General features: G+C 30.5%; 2 protein-coding genes across 2 annotated transcripts; both read right to left on the reverse strand.

Annotated features, from left to right (window-relative positions):
- Nucleotides 1-1439: 1439 nt before the first annotated feature.
- LOC25500069 (patatin-like protein 4) lies at nt 1440-11791 on the reverse strand. Its single transcript, XM_013588389.3, has 7 exons — nt 11573-11791; nt 9751-9947; nt 9252-9417; nt 8907-9050; nt 5809-6099; nt 1890-2062; nt 1440-1786 (listed from the first exon to the last, which is right to left on the reverse strand). The coding sequence occupies exons 1-7, from the start codon at nt 11747-11749 to the stop codon at nt 1666-1668; spliced, it is 1269 nt and encodes a 422-aa protein (XP_013443843.1). The 5' UTR covers nt 11750-11791; the 3' UTR covers nt 1440-1665.
- A 10999-nt stretch (nt 11792-22790) lies between these two features.
- On the reverse strand, nt 22791-26257 carry LOC25500071 (patatin-like protein 2). The gene is made up of 7 exons (XM_013588391.3): nt 26028-26257; nt 25162-25358; nt 24875-25040; nt 24594-24740; nt 24049-24342; nt 23512-23684; nt 22791-23151 (listed from the first exon to the last, which is right to left on the reverse strand). Exons 1-7 carry the CDS (start codon nt 26202-26204, stop codon nt 23028-23030), a joined length of 1278 nt encoding a protein of 425 aa, XP_013443845.2. The 5' UTR covers nt 26205-26257; the 3' UTR covers nt 22791-23027.
- Nucleotides 26258-26645: the final 388 nt, after the last annotated feature.

Genomic DNA, 26645 nt, shown 5'->3' on the forward strand with positions numbered 1-26645 from the left:
ACAGGACGGATCACTTTTCCCCAAGAGCTATTGGTACATACCGAAGAGGGTAAAATATATGTATTATATATTGTAATGTTTGAATCATATTAATAAAATGAGAGTTATATTTATTAATTTTGTTTTTTATTTGTATTTATTTTTGCATTTATTTTATGTTTATGATTATGTATTGAATTAATAAATATTGAATAAATAAAATCGATTTTATTTTCTAATTTTGTATTTAATGAATAAATAAATTAGAATAAAATCGAATTTATTTTAAGTTCATAAATAAATTAGAATAAAGTGACCAAATAATTTAGAATAAAGTAAATAAAATATTTTAGAATAAATTAAAAAAAGTAGTCACTTTGCGCCACTTAACGTGCACAAAGCTACTTAACTTGCATACTAGTTTACACTTGCGCTAGTTAACTAGCGCATAGGTATTTTGAGTATGGCTGTAAGGTGCGAGTGTATTGTGCTGGGTGAAGAGCAAAACTCCGATTCTTATCCTTAATCAATTCCAAATTTCTTGAATCAAATATCACGGCCCACCTTGGACCGTGAGTGGCTCTGCCACTGGTTGTCACCGGATCTTGTACTATCTCATATACTACTTGTTCTATCTCTATCAAATATCACGGCCCACCCCATAAAGTAAATTAATTATAAGTTTATAAAATGTCAAAAGTGTTGCTAAAAAAAAAAAAAAATGTCAAAAGTGCTTGATGCTTCATCTAATAACTTTGATTTGAACATACAATAAACTTTAATAAAAGAAAAACTATAACTAGTAATATTTTCAACTATTCGATTACATATAATTGTCGAATTCTACTGAATAATTTATAAAATGTCAAAAGTGCTTGATACTTTGTTAAGGGCATGTTGTTTGTATCAGACTTTGGATGATTTATCACGTTAGCACATCTTGTGCGGGGTGAATCAATTCTATTTTGAGTAATATATTTCATTTTGATTTGTTAAAAAAAAATACTTTGATTTTAACATACAATAAACTTTTAAAAAAAAAAAAAAAAACTATAACTAGTAATATTTTCAACTATTCGATTACATATAATTGTCGAATTCTACTTAATAAGTTTTTCTAATTTTTCTCCTCCAAAGATTTCAGGTTCGATTCCCTCTGATATCAATTTCAGTGGGCTAAGTCCATACAGAATTTGTTCTGGCTTTAAACGGGGCCCCCATAAGTGGGCGGTAGGATCGGTCCCTTCGGATTAGTCGATTCTTAGATCGAATACCGAATTTTCAAAAAAAAAATATTTTTTTAAAATTTATCGATTGGATTTACACCGAATTATTAGGTAGTGTAACTCTATGCATAGTGGCTCTTGGAGAAATCTGGTGGTGTTCCCTCCTCTATATAAAATAAGAGAACAATTTAATTATACAAGGCACTCAAGGTAAAGGATTACAAAGAAAAAATATAAAGGAAAGGACCAAATTCATTTTTATATAAGCAAAAGTATTACAAGGAATACCAAGTAAAACAAAATCACGCCAAGACATAATACAATTGAAAAGAAAACTAGAAACACTCATTATACAAACACAGATCCATTGTTTAATTTATTTCAAACCATGCATAGAGAACTTGCAACATAGTACAAGCCTACGTACTTATAAATGCATGCACATATATGCACTTGTCATCTATTTCATTCCAGACATTAGAAAAGGGGATGCAATAGCTTCAGTAAATGATCCTCCTGTTTTTTCCATCGATTTCCTTTTCAAACGCAGCTGCTTTTCATTGTATAGAGTTTCAGCCAACCTTCAAAAATGTCATCACATAATTACTATGTATGATTTAATCCTTTACCACGGTGTATCATATCAAATAAATATCAATATAATTTTAGTTAAAGTGCACAAACCTTTCAAGAGCCTCAGCATTTGTACCCTCACTTGGTTTTTCGAGTGGGAGAAAGGAATTTATATCTATGACCTTAACATTTTGTTCAAGTAAGTCCTTTCCTGCCTGTATCAGATTTTCCATGCTTTCTATGGTAACATTATCAGCGCCCATGGACGGGTCCAAGTTATACTCCTGCACATTATGAGATAAAATAATCACCACAATAGTCACTAAAAAAAATTCTCCAGAATGAAATCCGGGCAAACCATGTATCTTATTTTTTTAGATAGATGAAATGACAATAATTATTGAACACTAACTTACTTTTTCGTCAGTTACGTTGAATGTGAACTTGTGAGCCATGCATATATACTCTCAATGGTAATTGAAAAAAAAAAAATTATTTTCTTAAAACATACTTATATTAAGAATTATGAAATAGGATTTATGTTAAGCAAAAAATTATACTCCTATTAAGTGGAGAAGCACTATGACCCTTGTACTAAAAAAAGAGAGAAAGAGAGAGAGAGAACGCACTATGACCCTAAATAATTACATGGTTTTATAATTCTCAAATAAATATGAAAAAAAATCTTTAGATAAATATTTTTATAAAAGATTCTATAATAATGAAGAATTTATTTTTATATAGGCCAGCATGGCAAGCTACCCCTCCTCTTGATCTTAAGTGCGAAGAGAAATATCTCTTTTTAATGACTTCCACTTATCCATTATTGAACCCGACTCGGAAAAGTAACGACCAAGGCCTTATTTTTGAATGAAATAAGGCTTTATGAGCTCTAACCCCGTAAGCCCACACCTGTGTAGAGTAGATCGCTCAACACCTTCGGCACAAACCCATTCTTGACATAGCTTTAGAAGAACTCCCAAGGTTAAACAAGTACTGCTTGACCTCCTTCTTAAAGAGAGGCAGATTGGACTTGGATCGATCAATTGAACAGCCCTAAGATATGAATGATAGCACGTAACATACCATTCTCGAGGTACAACAGACAATTTGATATTGGCTGATGTATATGAACTAGAAGGGCTTACGACAAATAGGCTCTTTGATGGAATAGTAGATGTTGACATTTCCGCTACTAAAGGAAACAACAATATTAGATTTCTAAGCTGTAAGGATGGCTTTCTTTTGAAGAGTTTGAGGAGCAAAAGCCACTCCACCAACGAGAGAGGAGCAAAAAGGGTATTTCCTCGATGGGACGAAAGATGCAAAGAGCGCAATTTCTCAGAGATATAGTTATTGGATTTCTACTGCACACTCGTAAATTGAGGTGTATTGGTTCTATTGTTTTCTAAAGCTATAAATTAACGATCAATTTTTATGAAATAAAAAGATATTTTTCAACTTTTATATTTAGGAAAATATGGCATCATAAGAAAAAGCATCATTTCATTGCTTATAAGAATCATATTAAACTTTTGGTAAAATTAATGCATGGGTCTTTTATCTCATTTATTTGTAACAGTTGAGTCCTTTATCTTTTTTTTGTCAAGTTCAAATCATTTATATCTAAATGTTTGCAAGTTAGTACTTTTTTCATTAAAATAAACATTATATGATTATTAGGGTTGATATTTTCTAGTGTTTTGATTTGATTTGAATTTTATGGATTTGAAGAAAAATATGATGATGGTGAGGATGATGAACATATGAAAAAGAAGATGAAAATTAATAAAAACTATTTTTATGAGTCTTTTTAACGATAAAAATTATTTATAATAAAAACTATTACTAACAACCATACGTGGCAACCACCTCAACGCTTTTTTAATAAAATAAATAAATAAATGACTAACTTGTACGTAGGGATGAGAATAGATTAGGTCGGCCTACAGGAGCCTACAGCCTAGCCTACGACAGATCAGGCCAGGTCAGACTTTTTTCTTAAATAGATAAGGCCTAGGCTTTTTTAGAAGTCTATTTAGCTTAAAAGGCTAGACCATTCAAAAAGTCTCTTAGGCCTATTAAACCCTAATTAAGTAAATATCAATATTATTTCTTATTATTATATTATATTTTGTACTTTGAATTAAAATAAAAATTTGATAACTTTTTCAGTAATTTAAGCTTATTACTACAAATTAATTTTTTGCATATTTAAACGTATTATTACAACCTACAATTGTTATATGATACAATATATAGTCAAATTCTCTAAAAACTCGTGCTAATTATCAAAATAGAGTTTAATCTAATTGATATATTGGTTCGCTAGTCTATTTAAACTTAGATCACATTGCTTATTTAAAGATTTTCATATGAAATAGGTTTTTAAACAGGCTAGCAGACCGTATCAGATTTTCAGAAGGTCAGGCTTAAGCCTAGAAAGTAAGCCTATGACAGGCCGCAGGCCAGACTCAGGCCTTGCAAAGCCTAGCTTGGCCAAGCCTATTCTCATCCCAACTTGTACGTGTTTTAACAAATAAAGGATTTAGCGGGACAAAAAAATAAGATAAAGGACTCGAGTGTTACAAATAAATAAGATAAAAGCTTTGAATGAGACATAAAATAAAGATAAAAGACTAAAATGTTATAAATAAATAAGATTAAGGACCTCTGGAGTAATTTTGCCTAAATTCTTTTACATTTTATCATTAAAAATAATAAATTTTCTCTATCATGAATAGTAAAAATTCAGAAAAAATGAATTTTATTTCGCCGACTTTTTTTGCTAAATAAAGTTTAGTTATTTTAATTGTAAAGATTTAGTGTACCATATTAATTTTTAGACAACTCAGTTACCTATTAATAAAGTTTAGTTTGCAAAAATAATTATTATTCAAAATCAACTCATTTACTTATTAATTTAAAGAACATGCTAAAAATTTATTTAAAATGAGCATTTTATTTTCCTATAATTAAATCTACTTTTTTTAATAATAACATAAATCTACTTATTATAACTAATTAATATTCTGAATTATAACCACAAAAAATAATACTCCCTCCGGTCATATTTATAAGAAAAAAGTGACTTTTTAGATTCATTGTGTAATTAATGTATCTTGTCAAAAATATAGACCAAATACATAATTTATGCAATGAATTAAAATAGTCAAAAGTTTTCTTATAAATAGGACCGAAGAGAGTATTTAGTAGTGGTTTTGTGTCTTCTTATATTCTACTATAATCAGTGTGCCTTTTTATCAATAAAAATTGATTTTAATATTATAATATATATATATATATATATATATATATATATATATATTTATAAATTGCATATGAATTTAAATTCATTTCAAGTTAGTTATAATTGTGAAAAACACTCTTTACTTTATAAAAAGGTTATCATCTTGTTAAACAAAATTTACTATAAAAAATATCATTAGTCCACAATTTTTAGTTCAACTGACAAAAATGTTGAAATTGTTAGGTCGGACGTTATGACCGAGATTCAAACCTCAACTCATCCACTTGGTTCTACGGTAAGAAAATTTTATGGTGAATAAATTTTTGTGAAATTGATCATGATTAAAATTGCGTTGAAGGTAACATGATTTATATTTTGATTCATTCACCTAAAAGGGTTAATATATGATTAAAATTGAGTTAAAGATAAAGTGATTAAAATTAAACTAAAAGAATTAAAAATGCCTAGCCAACGTGCCAACTCATCATAGTTACACAATTATAGGTGACTTAGCGTGCACGTCAGCATAAATGTTGAGTCATATGTCCGGAGGGTCCAAAATCAAAGAATGTTCATATTACAAGGTTGAATTTTTTTTTTACTAGCTAATACTGCAGGAGACAAACATATATTAACCCTAAATTTAATTGTAAAAATCAAGTATATAGGTGCAGTTAAACCAAATATATGTTAAAAGTAAATGTTTTCTTTAAATAAAATAAAAAAGCTATAGGCAAACTCACTCTAAATACAACAACCTATAGGTGCAGTTATATGTACCTCAATTCGAAGGTGGTAATTATCAGAAGATGGGAGATCAGGAAACACTGCTTTGAGGTGATATTCATTCATGTGTTGAGCAGACATAGCAAGACCTGCAGACATAACTTTTATCCAATTATTAGCCGAAATGAATCGTGCAATATTAGCATCAACCCCTTGAGTTTCCCCATTTCTTCCGGTTCCTATTGACAACAACACGATTTTGGTTGGCTTGTTTGCCGTCACAGGAATGAAATTGGAATTCTTCTCATTCAATTCTTGTATCACTTCACTCACCGCAACCAATGCCTGAACATACAATTTTCCATTGTGTGAAATTTCAAAGAATGTGTAATTCATTCCATTGATAAGAAAAATAAAATGAATCGTCTTGCTAACAAGTGTTTTAAAACAAGGGGAACATAACTTAAAATAAATATTTTAAATGACATTTTTTAAACTTTTAAAGAATAAATAAATATGACATTTCTATCTTTGATTTCATAACTTCTGTTTTAGAGTACTTGTTAACATTCTTCAATATGCTATAAACAAGGCTTCTAAAAGATTAACTAGTCCTTGATGTGTGACTAGTGTATTGGGTGGTATGAGTGCATTTTTATATGGAAAATGTTAACAAATGCTTTTAAGAAACTTGCTAAAAATTATAAAGAAGAAATCCACACATTTAAACTTAAAAAAGTATTTTTTTTTCTACATAAAACTTACCAATTATTTTTATTTTAAAAACCTTAACAAGTATCTTATCTTAAAGATACTTGTTATCAAGACCTTTTTATATTTAGGGGGCAATGCTAGTAATTGCCTTTTTTAGCAAGGCACATTGTACTTTGTATTTACTTTGCATGGTGTTGTAGAAGTGATTCAATATTGGAGTTTGAAGTGCAAAATCATGTTTGCTGGAAGACCCAAAATCGGCGCCCGATTTCTGGAGTTTGGGGCCCGATTTTGGCTGCCTTTGGGAGGCTTCTTGTTCTGGAAAAATCGGCGCCCGATTTTGCGTAACAGTTTTTTTTTAGAAACATATTTTTGGGCCAGATTTGTTACAATTTTATGGGAGTTACTTTTACTATAAATATAGGCATTGTATCAGTGTAAACCTTGAGATAGAGGGGGCTGAAACAAGGGTTTAGAAAGACAACAACAAAACTAGGGTTTGTAAAGAGTTTGTCTCTTTGGAACAAACACTACGGTTTGAGGGTTGATTCACCTTGGGAAACACTATTAGGATTGAGTCTCTTGGTTACGGGAAGAGATTGGGGCTTTGGGTAGAATTAGACGGGAGACTTATTCTTGTAACTCATTGACATCTCTTTTTGTAACGTTACTCATCATATAGTGAAACGGATGGCCGCTCTCTCCCTCATACTAGGTCAATTTGGACCGAACTAGGTCAACAAATTCTTTTGTGTTCTCTCTTCTTTTCTCTCGCTGTTTTCTACTTTTGACTTGTGTTTATAATTGTTTGTTTTGGTTGCTTGATTATTCCTTGTTCCACACATCAAGTATGTTATTGGCGTGATTATTTTCATCCAATTCACATCATATGGGTTGATTGATTTTTTATCAAATGAGGCAAATAGTTCTTCTCAGAGTTGGTTAATATTAAATGTGTTCAAATCTTAAAGTTTGTCCTTATGTTAGAGGCTCTTTTTGTATCTACGATGTATGATTTGGTGTTTCAGTTAATTAGGTTTATTTAGAGCAACAGTTTGGACTTTGGTGTTCATTGGCCTTAATTGTCATCTTGGCCTCTCAATGTACTTAAGGTTTTGTATGGTGTTGTTTTTAGTCCAACTTTTTAGTTGATGATATGGTGTAATCTCCTATGATGCACGGACACCTGACACGACATTAATACGGACACGTCGACACCATTAATATAAAATATTTACGACACTGACACCACCACATATATAGTAATTTATTTATAGAGGGTCTAAAATGAAAATCAAAATACATATGTAAACATATAAATTAAGCAATTTATTTCATTGAAAAAAGTTATAAAACAAGATACCAGAGTATTTGATCTTTATTTATTCATCTACTATCAAAAATTTAAAAATGTTGTAATCAACTTTAATTTCTATAAACCTCTAATTGATTAACATTTCTCAACACATATTTAACTCTTGTATCTACGATGTGTGGAATAAAGAGAGAGAAAAAATATTTCAAATATTTGTCTGAGTTGTTTCGACATGGCTCGTATGAGTGTTGTATAGATGATGGTTGCGTAGATTGTTTCTCATTATGTTAAGTTTGGACTCTTGAAAAAAATTACTATTTAACAACAACAACAAAAATCGTAAACCACTAAGTGTAGGCCTAAAAAACATTTAGTATTACGGCCTAAAAGTTTTTTATTTTTATTTTTAAGAAATGAATCTATTAATTACTCCCTCCGGTCCATTTTAAATAACCCAATTTAAAAATGTATATTGTTCACATAACATGTTTTGAGATCTATTTTTCTACTAATATATAAAAACAAAAAATAGCATATAAGATGTTGTTGGATTCGTCTCGATAGATATTTTTAAAATATTAAATTTTCATAATTTTTCTATTAGATTATTAAAGATATTTAAGTTCAAAATTGTGTATTTGACATCCGTGACAGAATCAACTGTGTTAAATATTATGGTAGGGAGGGAGTACTACTCTAGCAAAATAGAAAGCCTAAAGTCTCTCAAAATTGATTGTAATGCAAATGTGAAAAGTTTAAGGTGCTTTGGACATTGATTATGGAATCTAAAAATGGAATTTCTATCTTGAAAATATAAACCGTCACTTTTAATCAATAATAATTACGTACATAACTTTATCATAAAATTTATTTCTTTTGATGTTTAACTAATTAATGTCCATGGGACACTGTTTAACATTTTTCTAATAATATTCTTAAAAAAACATTCTCCTAATAATAATAATAATAATAAATAAGGAGATCATCAAAAGTTGGTTTCGATCTTATTTTTCTAATCTTAACATCATAAGTTAACAAGACTCTTCAATTGATTGTATTTCTAACCATTATATTCCTACTAATTAATTTTAATAATTGTCACACATAAATAGAATTAGCTTACCGGATTAGCTGCAGTGACAAAACCATCAACTAAATTGAATATATTAAAACCATTTAGAAATTGATATGGTGGTAGTTGACTTGGTGCAGCTGAAGTACCAATACATATATCTGCCAATTTTGCATCTAGGCCAGGAACGTCCTTCTGCATGCATATGGACAAAATCAGACATTTCATAAACAATGGTAAGAAAAAAAATAGAATAAATTATCTAATTATAAGCTTTCACTTTTCTCAGTTGATTACTTTGATTTCTACATAATTTTTATAAATTGTTTATTTTTTGAATTATTAAAGTGTCAAAAAAGTACATATTAATAACATGACCAATAAATATATGCTGACCTTAAACGTTGAGAAAACAATTGGGTGAAGTTTCAGGATGTCGAAGCTTGTGATTACAAGATTGGTCAATGTGTCATGTAATCTTGTTTCTTGTAATATCTCACCTACTTTATCACGTAAGAATATTCCGTCATACTTCGGTCGGGGGGAATCTTCAGTCCAACCACTGCATTTTTTCGCAAACAAGAGAGAGGATATATTAAAAAGATTGTTTGAATATTTTTAGATGTGTTTGGATGGAGGATTTGTCGGTTTGAGAAGGGAGTGGACGAGAGAACTTACTTTTTAAAAATAAAAATTATGGACACTAAAATATTTTAGAAATAACTTCAAAAAATATGATCATATAATACTTCAATCACATTTAACATATTTTAGACAAACATTTGACGTTGCTGGCAATTTAAAAAAGAAAAGTACGTGCTCCCTTCAATGAATGCAAATAACCGTGAGAAGTGGTTGTCAATAATAGCAGATTGGGTTGGACCATATTAAATACCTAGCAGAAGTTTGATTGAATATTGAAGGACCATATTTTAGGTAGAATTCTAAAATTTCTGGAGTGGTAAATGCAGGACGAGAAGTGTCATTTGGGTTGGGAGCAGCAAGCATGGTAGCAATGATTCCTCCTGTGCTGGTCCCCGCTATCACATCAAAATAATCAGCCAATGCTGCGTTTTTATCATTTGACACAATCTGACCAATCAAATCAAAATGTCAACAAAAAAATAATTAGGAAGCTCTTTCTTTGTGGGTGGTACTACTAACCGCTAACAAATAAGTAATAAAATATAGTTAAATATATTTTAGTCCTATAAAAACTGATTTTTAATCTTTATAAAAGAAAATTAAAATTTTAACTTTGATCACAATATTTTTCATCAATGATTTTAACTCTTATAGAATCAAAATAAATCAATTCTTTATCACAATACTACTAAACTTTGCATATAGTATATTTAAGTCCTATGATGGAAGTCTCTACAAAATATAAGGTCAAAATTCAATTTTTAAATCCATATTTCCGTTTACAAGTTCATATTTAATTCCCTATAAAAAAGTTCATATTTAATCATTGTTAAAAAAATAAACTTTTTTAGGGAACATGTTTATCATATTCTAAACAAACAAGAAAAATAGAAAAAAAGAAACCCAAATATTCAAAGGGCGCACATAGGTTATTTAGAACCAAAGACCAAAACTATGGATGAAAAATATTGTGAATTTATGATGATTAAAAGTCGAAGAAATATTTTAGGATAAATACCACAATGGATCTTTAAGTTTAATGTTCCTATCAGATTAATATTTTTAGTTCTTTTAGTTTTAAAATGATCATTTGTGTCAGTATAAGTGATTAGTCCTTTATTTTTTTATTGTAACATGTTAATCCTCTTTTTCATTCAACTTTGTTAAAAAGTGTTTAAATGACCATTTAACATTGCGGTAGAAGGTCCAAAAAGTATTTATGATACCAAACATGATCACTTACAACATTTCCTTCTTAATGTACATATAAATATTCCATAAAAAAATTATAAATTAAGTAATTGAACGATTTTTTTTCAATCAAAGACTAATCAATAATACATCTATGAATTATAATTTTGAAAGTAGTGATTTGGACCTACCAACTTATCAATAAACGTCTGCATATACATTTTTTAACCCTGTTTAATGGAAAGAGAGAAGTGATACATATATATTACTGAAATTGCAAAAGACATTTGCGGTTTCTTTTTTGCTTGTAATTTTATAGACTTAATCTATCAACGAAAAACATATTCGAAAATTAAATTGGTTATCTAAAGACATATTTGAGGATCAAATAAACATGCAGGGACCAAATTAGTTATTTATAAGTTCCTAAGGTTAACAAATTTATAATTTAATTAAAAGTATAAAATATAATAATAATAATAATATTCATATTTAATTAAATAGGCCGACTTAATAGACCTATGAGGATTTTTCAATGGCATGTGGTTTGACCTTTTAAGTTCAATAGGCTTCTAAAAAGATATGTCTTTTCTATTTAAGAAAAAAGTTTGATCTGACCTATCGTATGTTTGATCGTAGACCCCTGTAGACCGATCTGACCTATTTCCATCTCTTTCTGTTATATAGTATCATACAACTGTATTCTTGATTTCTAATTAAGGAGACCAGGACACCCAATTCATGTATCGAAAATCGAAAATTGTATCAAATAATTAAAATCAAATAAAAACTAAATACAATTAACTAGAGAAAAGTTTGTTAATTAGTTATAGTATAAGAGAAATGAGTTTAATTTTTATATGAATGAGTGGGTCATTGACCTGAAGAGCCTGTTCCAAGTCCTCAAGAACAACCGTAGGAAGAATTCCTTTAATACCACCTCCATCAATACTAAGAATGCTTATTGTATCTCCATACGACGGCGGTGGTAGTTTTTTATTGAATCCACCAATCACCTGATTAGCAAAAACAAACAGAAATAAAAGTAAAGCCCCCATTGTATATTGTGTACCAATTATTAATGCTTTAAGAGAACACAATTCAAAGGGCTTGCATTCTACATTCCATGTCAAGGGTATTTATAGGCATTTTGTGTCCATGATGACAATATTCAAATTACGCAATTACCCCAAATCTTTAGAATCAGCTCCCTGCAATCTGTCTTCTACACATTCACGTGTTCGGGATCGGCGGTCATTAGATTAAAATTTGAAGATTCAGGTTCGATTTTTTGAATTATAAAATACTCATACCGTTCCATTATAAGTGAACATTTTATTCATTTCACATGTATTAAGAAAAAGTATAATGTTAAAAAGAGAAAAAAATAGTTTTGAGTATAAGTATTGGTGCATTTCCATTATCATAAATGCAAAGTAGAATATATTGAATTGAGAGTGATGGAAATAATATTAATTAAAGTTATAATTGGGAAGAAAAAAAAAAGTAGTTAATATTATATTAAAAAGTAAAATTGTAAATTATTTTGGGTCCGTCCTAATTTCTATATATATCAATTTTTTAAGATTTCAATAATTTTAAATATTAAATTCATAATTTTATTTAAATTTAAAATATTATCATCATCATCATCATCATTATTATTTGGTGGTGGCTGAGTTTTGAACCTCAAACCTTACATATATTATGCATTGTTCCTACCAACTGAGTTAAACTCGCGAGGACAAATTTTAAATATTATTTAAATTTGGACTTTTTTAGGCAAAAAAATTATGAAAATTTGAACTCTTAAACATTTCTATTTAATGTTTTTAGTGATATTATGACCCTCAAAATTTGAAGCCCGGTGCAGTAGTTCACCTTACGCAAGAGCTTCACCGGCCTTGATCTTTTTTACCTTAATTGAATGGTCATGGATGTCCCAAATGTGTGATTATGATGATTTTGAGACATGCTAATTATGACTTGTCCAACATCTAATAGTATACGATCACCTCTATAATATTTAAATACAACGTGGAGATGTGTTCTAAAAATTAAGTTGGTTATACATATACATACAAAAACACACACACATATATATAAAGAAAAAGACAATTGACAGCATATCATAAATATTAATACATCTAAGATGATAAGAGATTATAGCAAAAAAATAAAAAAAATTGACAGGAGGGTGTAGAAACGCTTGCTTGATATGCTGGGATTTGGTTCAAATCCACAATCTTTACTTGTCAGCTATTATTGTGTGTACTCTCTCGACTATGCGCTTTAATTTGAAACTTTGTATGAATAGATAAAATTACAATAGTCATTGAAAATTTAAATATACATGAAGAAGTTGGAGCTTGAACTTTAATCACGACGTCTAATTTAATTATATCGATAACTTTGTCAATTGAACTAGAATTTATAAACACGTGCTCTTTAATTGAAATTTAACAAAAAGAAGTCTTTGACATTGTAAAAGGCATATGGACTTGGTCAAAACGTGGACCTTAAGATTTTTATAGTAAATTTTAAGCTTAAATATGCATTTCATCCCTACAATTATAGGCCCTTTGATTTTTCATCCATGAGCTTACTAATCCTCCCATTTTACCCCTGTAAAAATTAATCATTTGAAAATTCGTCCTAATTACATTTTTTTGCTGACGTGGATAGTGATTAGCGATGTGGCACACGATAACTGGGTTAAGATGAGGATGAGTCAGAAAATTACACTTGAATGGACCTTTATGCCCTTAATGAGATCAGACATGTGTGAAATTACCATTTTACCCCTTTCTTCATTTCTCTCCGGAAGACCAAAACCCAGGTTCCCTCTCTCGTTCTATATTTTTCCTGTTGAATCTTCCAGAACCAACCTCTATGAAACACTCTTGATGAATTATCAAACCCAACAACCTTAAAGATTAACATATCTCCTCAACTCCAAACCAGAAAAACAATCGAACAACGTGAAAAGAAGCTAATTCAGATCTGTGCTAGGAGGACGAAGATGGAGACGACGATCATGATGGCAAGTGGCTGTCAGGTGAACATCGTGGTGGTGGTGGTTCGTGTGAGAACCCGCAGGCAGAAGCAGATTCGCAAAACAAATTGTAGAAAATGGTGAAAAAGGGTAACGAAGAACAGTGAATTCAATGGTGAAAAATCTCTCTCACCTTTATTTGTTGTTGATGGTGAGGAAGAAACAAGATTGGTTTGTGTTAATTTGAACCAATTTTTAGGTTTTTGGAATTTTTTAGAAGAAGAAGATGATAAAAAGATGACAAAGACGTGAGGAGAAAGAAGAAGAGGGAAGATGATCTTGCTAATTAATTGTTGATTTGCTAAAAATTGGATATTGTTTTATTGGAGTATTTGTGTTGAATGAGAAGAATTTGATTTTACTGTGAGAAGTAAGAAGAAGAAGCAGCAACCTTTGAATTTAAGGGTTCAGATCTGTTTTCAACTTCCTTCCATTTTTTCGGCAATTAATCTTCCTCATATTGTTTTCACTAAATTGCTCTTTTGATTACCATTTGTTTTCTTTTTTTAAATTTGTTCCATATTTGTTATGTTACGTTTTATTAATAAATCTATTCATCTTTCTTTTTTATTGTTTGATATACTACTTTTGGATTGTTCTTGCTTGAGAACATTAATGGAGTTTTGGATTGTTCTTGCTGAGAAAATTAATTGAGGGTGAGGAAGAAGATAGGGGTATTATTGTCCTTTCACGTGGGTATGAAGTCATCAAGGACTAATGACTCTCCACCTCATAGAAAAACGTGATTTTGACGAATTTTCAAATGATTAATTTTTACAGGGGCAAAATGGGAGGATACAAGCTCAGGGATGAAAAATCAAATGGCCTATAATTACAGGGATGAAATGCATATTTAAGCCTAAATTCTAATAAGGTTACATATGCTCTTATTTTTTATTACTAAATAATTTTTTCCCACAAAATCAGAAATGATCCACCATTAGACCATTATTATTAAGATGTTCATATTTGACATAACACTGTATAGTGGGGATCAAAATCATTCTAAAACATTTTATAGAAAGGAGGTTAGAAATAGAGGGGGTTGTAACCAAATTTACCAAGCATTTTATAGTGAATATATGATCTCATTTTAAAACGTTTTTTTTTTAACAAGGCATTCATTTTAAAATGGAAGAAATACTTCTATATGCAGCGGCGAAGCTAGAGAAAATTCTACGCGGGGGGCCATAAACAAAAAAAATTATTTTTAAAACCAGCATATGAAATTTATGGATAAAATACATTTTTTGTCTCATAAATTATAATTTTATAGGTTTAATCCTTACAAAAATTTTATTCAATTTTTGTCTCATCTTTTTATAATTTTACAAAAAAGAAAATGTGTTTTTAGTCTTGCATTAATCTCTATAACAATAAATTAAGGACTAAAATTAAACAAAATGTTAGGAACTTAACTTTAAAATTGCGAGTGTTGTAGATACTAAAAATAAATTTAATTTGAAACTTAATTGATTCATAAAAAAAAAATCACAATAATTCTGGACAAAACATGTTTTAAGAAGTCAATTTTATCCATAATTGATTGTTTAATAAAAGATTACTAATGTCTTTTCAATGTAAACAATAGGTTATTTGTAAGAACTTATTATCTATTTAATTTGTTTCTCACTATCGTTGTTGAAATTTTTTCTGACTAAAACTAACAAACCAATATAAATAAATCTATCAATGATGTAGTACTTTTTCACTTTCTTATTTATGTTAATTTTCGGCAACCAAACTTGCTTGGGGTAGCTCAATATTTATTATTTGGGGTAGCTAAATATAAATATATACCAACCAATTCATGAATATTTTTTCTTTTGGGGTAGCAAGGGCTACCCCATCATCATGAAGGGAACCGCCCCTGTCTATATGTATTTCCGCCTTTAAACACAATACCATACCTCATTAACCAAATTTCCAAACAACTCGTAACCAAATTAAATGGCATACTCTCTCCCTCGCCTTCCATTTCATGTATCATCATTGCCAACTACTACCAGCCAACTACCGATTCCATATATGGCATATACCACGCTAAACATGCTTAGCAAAACATATAAATACTTGTGGTACCAAACAAAGATAGAAAGTGGTACCAAAAACCATATAAATGCTTGCATGTTATTTATTCTTGTGTTTTTATAGTATATATACTAGTATTTGCCAAGAATATCTCTCCTATGCAACATATATACCTCTCCTGTGGCCAGTAGTGTATTACGTGGCTAGTAAGCTCCTGCAACTTATATACCTCTCCTATGCAAAGAATATCTAGTTGGAAGCCTATCCAGCAACAAATGCCAATACATAGTTAAATATGTTGAGACTCATTAAATTACTAAGTTTTGTTTTTAGGCTTCATTAAAAAAATCACACGGCATTTCTTGTCATTAAATAGTTACACATAGTAGGAAGAAAATAACAAATGTGTTGTAGAGAGAATTGTATAAAAAATAATAAAAGGAGGAATCTTGCATATTAATGAAAAAGAGACAAATTTTGCGCGAAACACGTTGAGAAAATGATTTACAGAGAGAATTGCAAGCAATTATGGTTTTCACGTGGTTTAACAGAATATATGGAGTGACCAATTGGCTACCAGTAGTTTGGTAAATTTGATTAATGGGGAAAGATATTGTGGTCAAAGGCGGGGGGGAATACATAAAAACTTAGGACAATTTATCGTTAAAGGTTTCATATATTTTCTTAACGGCAAAAACTATTTTTTTTTTTCAAATAAAATGAGAGAAGTACAATGAATACTTAAGTTACTTAGAAGAACAATAAGGAGTACTCAATTCACGTAATTACAATCATCTAGTCCTAATAATTAAAAAAAGACGAGGGTTCAAAAGTCGTTCATACATATCATACAAGATCCATCTTATTCTTCTAACAAAAAATCATCTTCAAGAGATGACTTCAAAAGCCACTTATTAGAAATTATATTTACATTTGACATGATTTATTTTAGACATAAAAGTCACTTTTAGAATAAAGTTAGAAAAATGAGTCTTGTAAATAAGTTAAAGTTGGTTGATGATCGTTGTTTATTCATTTATTTTAAAAGTTACTTTTAACTTCAGAGATGTTTGGTTATTTATTTTATTTTATTAAAATTGCACTGAATTTATTTTATTTTATTAAAATTGCACTGAATAAATAATTAAAATATAAATTTCCTCTCAAAAAAATAAACATAAATTTAATATGTTAGTAAAAGATAATAAATTACAACATTTCAAAATTTGTAAATATATTTTACCAGTAAAAACACTCTTTAAAGTGGATTTAAAAATATAAAGAAATAGTTTCTTTGTAACAAACATAAATTATGTTAAAATTATTTTTAAATATATTTTCTCAATGCATATATCATAGGGTTTTTGTGAGTCAAAAAATTATATCAAGTACACGGCAAATGGGAGACATGCATGCTTTGTTCCTTGAATACTTCTTATACTTTTTGTATTCATGAAACCTTTATTTCGTAATATTCGATATATTTTGAAAAGTAATTTTTCAATAAAAATAAAAAGGTAAAATTACACTTTTAATCATTTAATTTTATTTTAGGTAACAGTTTAGTCATTTATCTTTTTTTCATTTCAATTTTGTCCTTTCGATCCATTTACATATGAATTTTTAAGCTTAAAATTCATGATTTTATTTTCTTATGGTCTTTCAGTCTTCAAATCTATAATCTTTGTCTATGTTTGCATAAGAATATTTAATTTGAAGCTTGAAAATGTATATGAAGATGGACAAAAATGACCAAGTTAAAATGAAAAAAGATAAAGAACCAAACTATTACCTGAAATTAAGTTAAGGGACTTTTGTAATTTTACCAAATAAAAATTACCTAGCTATGTACGTACATGTAATTAGTGCACCTCAATTCTAAGGTAGTAATAGTAAGAAGACCGATGACTTTGAAATACTAATTCAAGGTGATATTGATTTATATCTCCAATAGCACCAAAAATATCTCGAAGTATGTATGTACAACTTTTGGGGTTGTTCATTAACGGAGGAAAATCCTTTATTCTTAAGTTTATTTCATCTGGAATCAAATGTAAGAAACAAAAAAATAATACACATGTATTAAGAAAGTGGATTGACCACATTTAAGTCATTATAAAAAGTGATATTTTTTCAATTTTACCCTTGTCTTGGAGTAGTAAAGACCTTAATGATGAAGTGAGTTTAATGAGGGTAAATTTGGAATTGTGACATTTAATAGGTTCATTTTACTATACTTTTTCTTATATTTGAGACCACCAATTTTATTTTTTTTGTTTCTTACATTTGAGACCGGAGGGAGTATTAGGTAAAGCAACATCTAAACCTAAAAATTTCCCTCTAACTGTACTGCATAAATTACTAAATTGTTAACCCTAAAACATTTCCCTCCAAAGTCTTTGGCAATTTTTTTTTTTTTGACAAAAACAAAATGATATTCATTCATTCAAATCGATAGAATACATCAGAATCAAGATTGCTAAAAACGTAAAGGATGAATCTGCGAACAAACTCACAGCACCCAAGTTAATAGCATACAACGGCAAAATGCCTAAAAATAGTATGATATAATCTAAATCACCAGAATACTCTTGCTTCTGGATCTGCAACGTTGACGTCCAGATCATTGATTGAATATGTGATTGACTGAAGTTGATCTTTCAATATGAACCAACGAACACCGCAACAAGATGCCAAATCAAACAACGCCGCACAAGACAACGAACAACACAAGGTCGCACTTAGACGACGAAATCACAAAAAAAAAAAAACACAAAAGAAAACACCTGATATTTGTTTAGATCGAACGAAAGGGGAAAAAAGATGCAGAGGGATTATTTTAGGTCAAAGAATGACCTAAAACCACCCCTCCTCAATGAGCGAAAGAGAAGGAAAACTTAGAGAGAAGTTGAAGTTTCTCTCACTAAAAAAACTAGGGCCGGCTTCTAAGTCTTTGCCAATTTGAATTCCAATAAAAAAAAAATGGTGCACCGTCCTCATTTTATGCGCTCATCGAAAATGTAATACCTTTGTATTGCATATATTTATGCTATTTTTCATAAGGTCAAGCGGTGGTTCCAATCCTACAGCCTCTATACCTTTTAATCTTCATATTTCTCCTTTTTTTTCCTCTCATAAAACGAGTTTCAGAGGTTTCATGACTGGCTTTGCTCTCACCATGGTTTCATGACTTCTCTCTCTCATTCTCCTATACATTTAGTTCATTTTCAAGAAGAAGAAAAAAAAAAAGACCATCTTGACTAGGTTTATAAACACAACTTGACTGGGTTCATTTCTCTCTCATTTTTTCAAAGACCATCTTTATTCATCACTCTTTTCATTTGGTTCTTCAAATCTAATATCAAATAATTCATCAGAGATAAAACCTACTATCACCATCTTGTCAGTACGTTCAAAATAGAGTCGTTTGAAGCTTTTGATCAATCACCAATGATCTTTTGCCTGATATGATTATTGTCTTAAGAAAGATCAATTTCAAATGCATTCCCATTGTGAAGGAACATCGTTGCAGGCAGAGCTGTTTTTCTTCTCTTGTAGCAGAGACAACAACAGAGTAGTGGAGGTAGTGGTTGTACACTTCGCACAAAAGTACTTTGTCAACGCTCTTTGAAGAACAAATATCCAATGCCTTCAAATCCTTTCAAAATAGTCGTTGCTTCACTTTTCCGGTCTTCTGCAATCTTTAGACGAGGTTGAATCCATTAAACAGCTTTTGAAGCCTTAAGTTGCATCCCATGATGAATTGCAGCTTCTGGTAATTTTTGGCTTCTGATAAACTTGCTTCTGATGAACTCGCTTCTGATGAACTTGTTTCAGATGACGTCACCACTTCAGGAGCACTTTGTCTTCAGGAGCGCTTTATCTTCATGAGCAGTTTTCTTCAGATGCTTTAAGCTTCCCTTTTTGTTGATTCCTTTGCTCTTTATTGTTCTTCCAAGACCTTTTTAAGATGTCAAATTTTTGTCTATAGTCTTGTACACTTGAACAAATATTAGCATATCCAATTGACAATTTTTAATACCTTGTTATCATCAAAACTCTTAAGGGTTATGATGTAATATTTTTGCATCAAACAATTGTAAGTATTTGTATCGTCTCCTCAGGGACTAGTGCGATATCACGGACCGTTCGACACCAAATATCATTCTAAGTTAAAAAATAATTTGTTTGTTTGTTTTAGTAACTAAATTGAAAAAGTAAAAGTTGAGAGTAATAGAGCGTAAAACTTGTTAGGATTAGAGTTCCTTGATCAAGCGTCACAAATAACCTGATGACCATACATGGATTCTAGCTTTTCTTTGATATTATCACGTATCCCTCGACAACACTATTCGTGTCCAAACAATATTGTGAAATCAATTGTATCATTCAATTGTCGATGTCGCAAACTATTGAATGATTCAAGAGTCGATCTTATCGTTCAATAGATGATTTCTCAATCTATTGAATGATAAGAAAGCTTTAGGTTTGGATACACAAGGTGATTATCAAAACATCGATTCCATGTCTAGAACCTATGTTTTGATAGATGGTTATTCTAAACCTAGATTCAAAAGTATTTCTCAATCACAATTAAATCAAAGATAAACATTAAAGTGCAAGAATAACATCAATACCAAATCAAATGCTAGAACCATATATTTATAGATCAAAAGATTACATGTTTAAGCTAAGATCAAGTACCTCTAATCCCAACAAAGGAGATTTAGCTACTCATTGTCATAGAAGCCTTGCAAGAATGAATTGAAGAAGAAAGATTCATTACAACTTGTGATTTCTCAACAAAAGATGAAGAATCCACTTTCTATCACTCTCACTCTATAAAGCACAAGCCCTATCTCTCTCTCTTAAAAATATTACAAGTGAAAACTATGAAAAACTAAGATAAAAACTAACTCCCAAAGAAATGATTGAATGGGCTATTTATAGAGTTCTAAATCTGTGTCTACTCGCCTCGCGAGCTTCTTCATTCGCCATGGCGAGTTGAAGTTCCTTCACCATTGGGTTTGTGCCACGTCATCAGTGAAAAGCTTAAACCGCCTTAACTCGCCTCGCGAGTACTTTCACTCGCCATGGCGAACATACTCGCCTTCTACTCACCATTGCGAGTTGGTGGCGCGTGATCTCTGTTGGTTACTGGAATTGCTCGCCTTTGACTGGCCATGGCGAGTTGGAGGCGAGTGACTTAATTTCCAGCACCCAAGTTAATAGCATACAACGTCAAAATGCCTACAAATAGTATGATATAATCTAAATCACCAGAATACTCTTGCTTCTGGATCTGCAACGTTGACGTCCAGATCATTGATTGAATATGTGATTGACTGAAGTTGATCTTTCAATATGAACCAACGAACACCGCAACAAGATGCCAAATCAAACAACGCCGCACAAGACGATGAACAACACAAGGTCGCACTTAGACGACGAAATCACAAAAAAAAAAACACAAAAGAAAACACCTGATATTTGTGAAAATCACTTATTTAGATCGAACGAAAGGGGAAAAAAGATGCAGAGGGGTGATTTTAGGTCAAAGAAGGACCTAAAACCACCCCTCCTCGATGAGCGGAAGAGAAGGAAAACTTAGAGAGAAGTTGAAGTTTCTCTCACTTAAAAAACTAAGGCCGGCTTCTAAGTCTTTTCCAATTTGAATTCCAATAAAAAAAATGGTGCACCGTCCTTATTTTATGCGCTCATCGAAAATGTAATACCTTTGTATTGCATATATTTATGCTATTTTCCATAAGGTCAAGCGGTGGTTCCAATCCTACAGCCTCTATACCTTTTAATCTTCATATTTCTCCTTTTTTTTTCCTCTCATAAAACGAGTTTCAGAGGTTTCATGACTGGCTTTGCTCTTACCATGGTTTCATGACTTCTCTCTCTCATTCTCCTTTTCTCTCTCTCATAAACGAAATTTAATTGATATAAATAACTGTTTTTCAAAAATGTGTGATGGAGAGTGTGTTGTTAGTATTTCTCAAATTTCTAACCTACAACTTCACTAAAATTTCATAACAATGCCACAAAAATTTAAAAAATATAAATAACAAAACACATGGTAAATAAATATTTGTTAAAGTGTAAGAATATATAAAATACCTCTTGTAATATAAAATACCTCTTGTTCATCTAACTTTGAAAAATGCTCTTTTACACCCTAAAAAAAGCGTTAATACCCCAGGCGGCGGGTACTTGCCGCTTGGTGTCACACTTGTTAACTATCAGTCGCTACTGGCGATAGTTAACAGTCGTTGCGTGTACTTTCCAGTATTAGGCCTAGCCTTTACCACCTCACTCATATTTCACCATTTTCTTTCCCTCTACCACCCAAAAACCCTCAAGTACGAAATTTCAAGCAAAATCTTGATCTTAAATCATGGGAGAAAGATTTCTAGAAGGTTTTTACACACATTTGTCGTCAACAAACAAACAATGCATCTTTTAACTCATTTACATTGTTCAAATATTCTGCCATGTTTTTGTTTTGTCTGACACGTAAATGTAACGACACTTAACAACAATTGGGGGCCAACGGTTGTTAATTGTCGTTGGGCTATCAGTACTTAAGTGTCGCTGGCGCCCAATTTTTGAATTTTGGCGCTTTTTCAAAAAAAAAAAAAAACATTGATTCATTCGATAAGTTATTGATAATTTATTTTTGCCACTTTTTATAATTTGTTGATAATTGAAAATGTGATAGATGATGTTGTTGACTCTAAACCGCCTAATGTTGAAGCTTCTTATGTTGCTTCTGATAATGTCAAACCTTCTATATGGCATGTGTGAACACATTTGTTTAGTTGTGTGACCACTATTTTTCCATAATTTATTTGGTTAACTAAGTGGGAAAATAGTGGTCACGCACATTTTAGTTCATGACCACATTTTTCAGCTTCTAAATAGTGGTCACACAACTGAAAAAATATGGTCTCACACACCATATATTAATTATTACAACTCATTAAAAAAGAAAGGAAAATTCAACAAAAGGAGGAAAGGACCAAATTCTTTTCATAAGCAAAAGTATTACAAGGAGTACAAAGTGCTATCAAATCCTTAACTCTTATTCTCTAAAAAAAACAAAGTCACATCCACACACCTAACAAGACCGAATACACGAAAGGTACAGATACATTGTTTTATTTATTTCACATCATGCATATAGAGAACTTGCAACGTATATAGTACAAGCATGCTTCATTATATATAGACACATTTGGCATTTATTTCATTCCAGAGACAACTGCTTCAACAAATGGTCGTCCCATTTTCTCCATGGATTTTATTTTCTCCATTGATTTCGTTTTCAAACGCAACTGCTTCTCCTTGTAGAGAGTTTCAGCCAACCTTCATAAAATATAATTGTCACATAGTTAACATTTCCTATTAATTAAATGATAAAAGAAAAATAATAACAACACACACAAGTTAATTTAATTTGTGTAAAACATTGTTTACATTTTTTAAAAGAAAAGATATATCGTAATGACGGAAGTACACATCACTAGGTACATAGTTTTAAACTTTGTTACAAACAAACAAAGTTTCCTAACCTAAACAATATTTAACTTACAACAATAAACAATGAAGGTCATCATGACATTACTATAGAAATGGAATAAAACAATTTAATTTACTATATGGTTTAATCCTTTAGCATGGTGTATCACATCAATCTAAAAATTATGGTAAGTAAATTGCACAGACCTTTCAAGAGCCTGAGCATTTGTACCCTCAGTTGGTTTTTCGTATGGGACAAAAGAAGTAACATCCATGACCTTAACAGTTTCTTCCAATAAGTCCTCTCCTGCCTTTACAAGTTTGTCCAGGTTTTCTTTGGTAGTATCATCGCCTCCTATGGATGGATCTAAATTATACTCCTGCACATTATATTATATCAAAATAAAATAAAATAAAATAATCACCATAAAGAAATCTTTGTCAACAATTATGTTTTTAAGTACACGTTTTTATTAAAAAATAATATACATCATATGTTTTTTTTGTGAATCAAAAAACTATATCAAGTGGAGAAACAATATATATATATATATATTGACATTAAAAAATAGTACTTTTTACTTTATAAAATGATTATTACATTGTTGAAGACAATTTATTACGATTTCTAAAATTTGAAATATAACAAACATATTATAAAATAAATTATGAAAAGTAATTTTTCAATACAAATAAAAATTACTCTATATTGCATAACCTAGATACATGCATGTATCAATGTACCTCAATTCGAAGGTAGTAATTGTCTGAAGACCGGTGACTTGGAAATATTGATTCAAGATGATATTCATTTATATCTCCAACAGCACCAGCAATAGCTGGAAGTATCAGTTGTGGCCATTCTATTAATGCCCTAAAAGATGTTGCATATGTAGCATTAACCCCCTTATCCTCTCCATCTCTTCCACATCCTAATGATAACAAGAGGATTTTGGTAGGTTGATTTTCATTCACAGAAATGAAATCAGAATTCTTTTCCTCTAATAGTTTTATCACTTCACTCACTGCAAGCAATGCCTGCATATACAATTTTTTATCGTGTGAAATTAAACATACATATTATTTTGAATATTTGCTTTATCATATATAAACATTATTACTTGAGATTAAGAGTATCAAGTATGAGTTTTTTTTTTTCTTTCAAAAAAATATCAAGTATGAGTTAAGACCCTTTCTATTTATCAAAAGAAATATAAGACTCCATATTTAACCATACATTAGTTAATTTCCTACTAATAATAATTTTCAGACATATATAATTAGCTTACCGGACTGCTTGCAACTAGAGCACCATCAACTAAATTGAATTCAATATCACCATTCTTAAAGCCATAAGGAGGTAGTAAGGTTGGTGCAGCTGAAGTCCCAATGGCTATATCCGACAATTTTGCATCTAGGTCTGGAACTTTCTCCACCTGCAATCCATGATGAGAAAAGTTTCACAATTAACACCCACGAGTTAGAGTATTCTACTCAAGCTTAGAAAAAACAAACATTAATGGTAAATAAAAAGTTAAGATTATACATATATGTAAATTAATATGCGGACCTTGAAGCTTGAAAAAACAATTGGTTTGACTTTCTTGATATCGTAGGTTGGGATTACAACATTGGTCAATGTATCATGCAATCGTGTTTCTTGCAATATCTCACGTGCTTTATCATGTAAGAACTTCCCGTCATACTTTGGACGCTCGGAAAGGTTAAACCACCATCTGTATTTTGTTTTAGTCACAAAACAAAATATATTAAGATTAGTATAAAAGTTACTCTTATTAATAATAATTTCCTCCTTTAATTTCAATTTCTTTTTATTAATAAGAAAGTAAGAAATACCTAGCGGAAGTTTGATTGAATATAGAAGGACCAAAGTCTAAGTAGAATTTTAAGATTTCAGGAGTATAAAGTGCAGGGCGAGAAGGGTCGTTTGGATGAGGAGCAGCAAGCATAGCAGCAATGAGTCCTCCTGTGCTAGCCCCTGATATCACATCAAAATAATCCGCCAATGCTGCGTTTTCATCTTTTGTCACATTCTGATAAATCAAATCAAAAAAACTAATTAAGTAGTTGTATTGAAATAATTAATGAACGAACTTTAATTTTTTTTTTTTGAGGTGTCCATAGTTTGAACCCCGAACATTAATGCATATATTATGCATTGTTTCTACAAACTGAATTAAACTCACGAGGACAAACAAACTTTAATTGAAATAAGGATGAACGGTTCAAATCTCAGATGAAATAAGTCTTAATTAGATTTTACTTAACTTGGAAATGAACTCTCAATAAACAAAACCACCACATAGTAAATAAAAAAGTATAAACGAGTCAGAGAGATAATTCTTATATGATCAAAAATACAACAAACCCAACGTATTTAAGGACACGCAATAATACACATTAACCAATAATTTTAATAACAATAATTGTCAATAATAATAATAATAATAATAATAATAATAATAATAATAATAATAACAAACAATTTTTTTCTTCTTCTATTTCTACATTTTTCTATCTGAGTGTGTCTAAACAATTTAAATTTAATCATATGAGTTTATCACGTATATATATTATGGTACATCAATCAAATATGAATGTGTGACTAAAGCAATTTTTTGGGTAAAAATTTAAAACAAGTTTTGGTATAGCAACAAATTTAAAACAAGTTCAGATTTTATATGAATGAGTGGGTCATTAACCTGAAGAGCCTTTTCTAAATGCTCAAGAACAACCGTAGGAAGAATTCCCTTAATACCACCTCCATCAATGTTGAGTATGGTTATTGTACTTCCATATGCAGGAGGTGGTAGCTTTGTATTGAATCCACCAATCACCTGACTAGCAAAAACGAACATTAATAAAAGGAAAGCAGCCATTATATTATATTATATGAGAACACAGTATGAAGAGCTTGCATTTTTTCTTGTAAATGGGAAGGGTATTTATAGGCATTTCGAGTCCATGATGAAAATATCAAAATTACGCAATGACCCCCAAATCTTTGGAATCCTGCTCCCCATGTATGAGGTTGTTTTTCACACATTCACCTATTCGGTATATGTGGTTTTTTTTTTTGTGGTGTCCGGGGTTCGAACCCCAGACCTTGTATATATTATGCATTGTCCTTACCAACTGAGCTAAGTTCACGGAGCCGTATACGTGGTCTTAAAATTCAAGTTTGATATTTTCAATTATAAAAAATTAGAATATATATTTTTTTTGGTCTTTTTGAGAGTTGTCTTAAGCATGTTGGAGGTCATGTCCTGTTTTTGGACCCTCAAAATTTCGGACGGCGAAATTAGTATATGCAAGTTTTT

This window comes from Medicago truncatula, chromosome 8 (assembly GCF_003473485.1).
Source record: "Medicago truncatula cultivar Jemalong A17 chromosome 8, MtrunA17r5.0-ANR, whole genome shotgun sequence".
Lineage (NCBI taxonomy): Eukaryota > Viridiplantae > Streptophyta > Magnoliopsida > Fabales > Fabaceae > Medicago > Medicago truncatula.

Excerpts from the sequence above, each read along its gene's own strand:
- LOC25500069 (XM_013588389.3), bottom strand. The coding sequence starts at position 11,749 with ATGGGGGCTTTACTTTTATTTCTGTTTGTTTTTGCTAATCAGGTGATT. Across the intron at positions 9,051-9,251 it reads TTGTTTTCTCAACGTTTAAG|AAGGACGTTCCTGGCCTAGA; the intron begins GTCAGCATATAT and ends ATATGCATGCAG. Across the intron at positions 2,063-5,808 it reads ATTACCACCTTCGAATTGAG|GAGTATAACTTGGACCCGTC; the intron begins GTACATATAACT and ends CATAATGTGCAG.
- LOC25500071 (XM_013588391.3), bottom strand. The coding sequence starts at position 26,204 with ATGGCTGCTTTCCTTTTATTAATGTTCGTTTTTGCTAGTCAGGTGATT. Across the intron at positions 23,685-24,048 it reads ATTACTACCTTCGAATTGAG|GAGTATAATTTAGATCCATC; the intron begins GTACATTGATAC and ends TATAATGTGCAG. Across the intron at positions 23,152-23,511 it reads AATGCTCAGGCTCTTGAAAG|GTTGGCTGAAACTCTCTACA; the intron begins GTCTGTGCAATT and ends TATTTTATGAAG.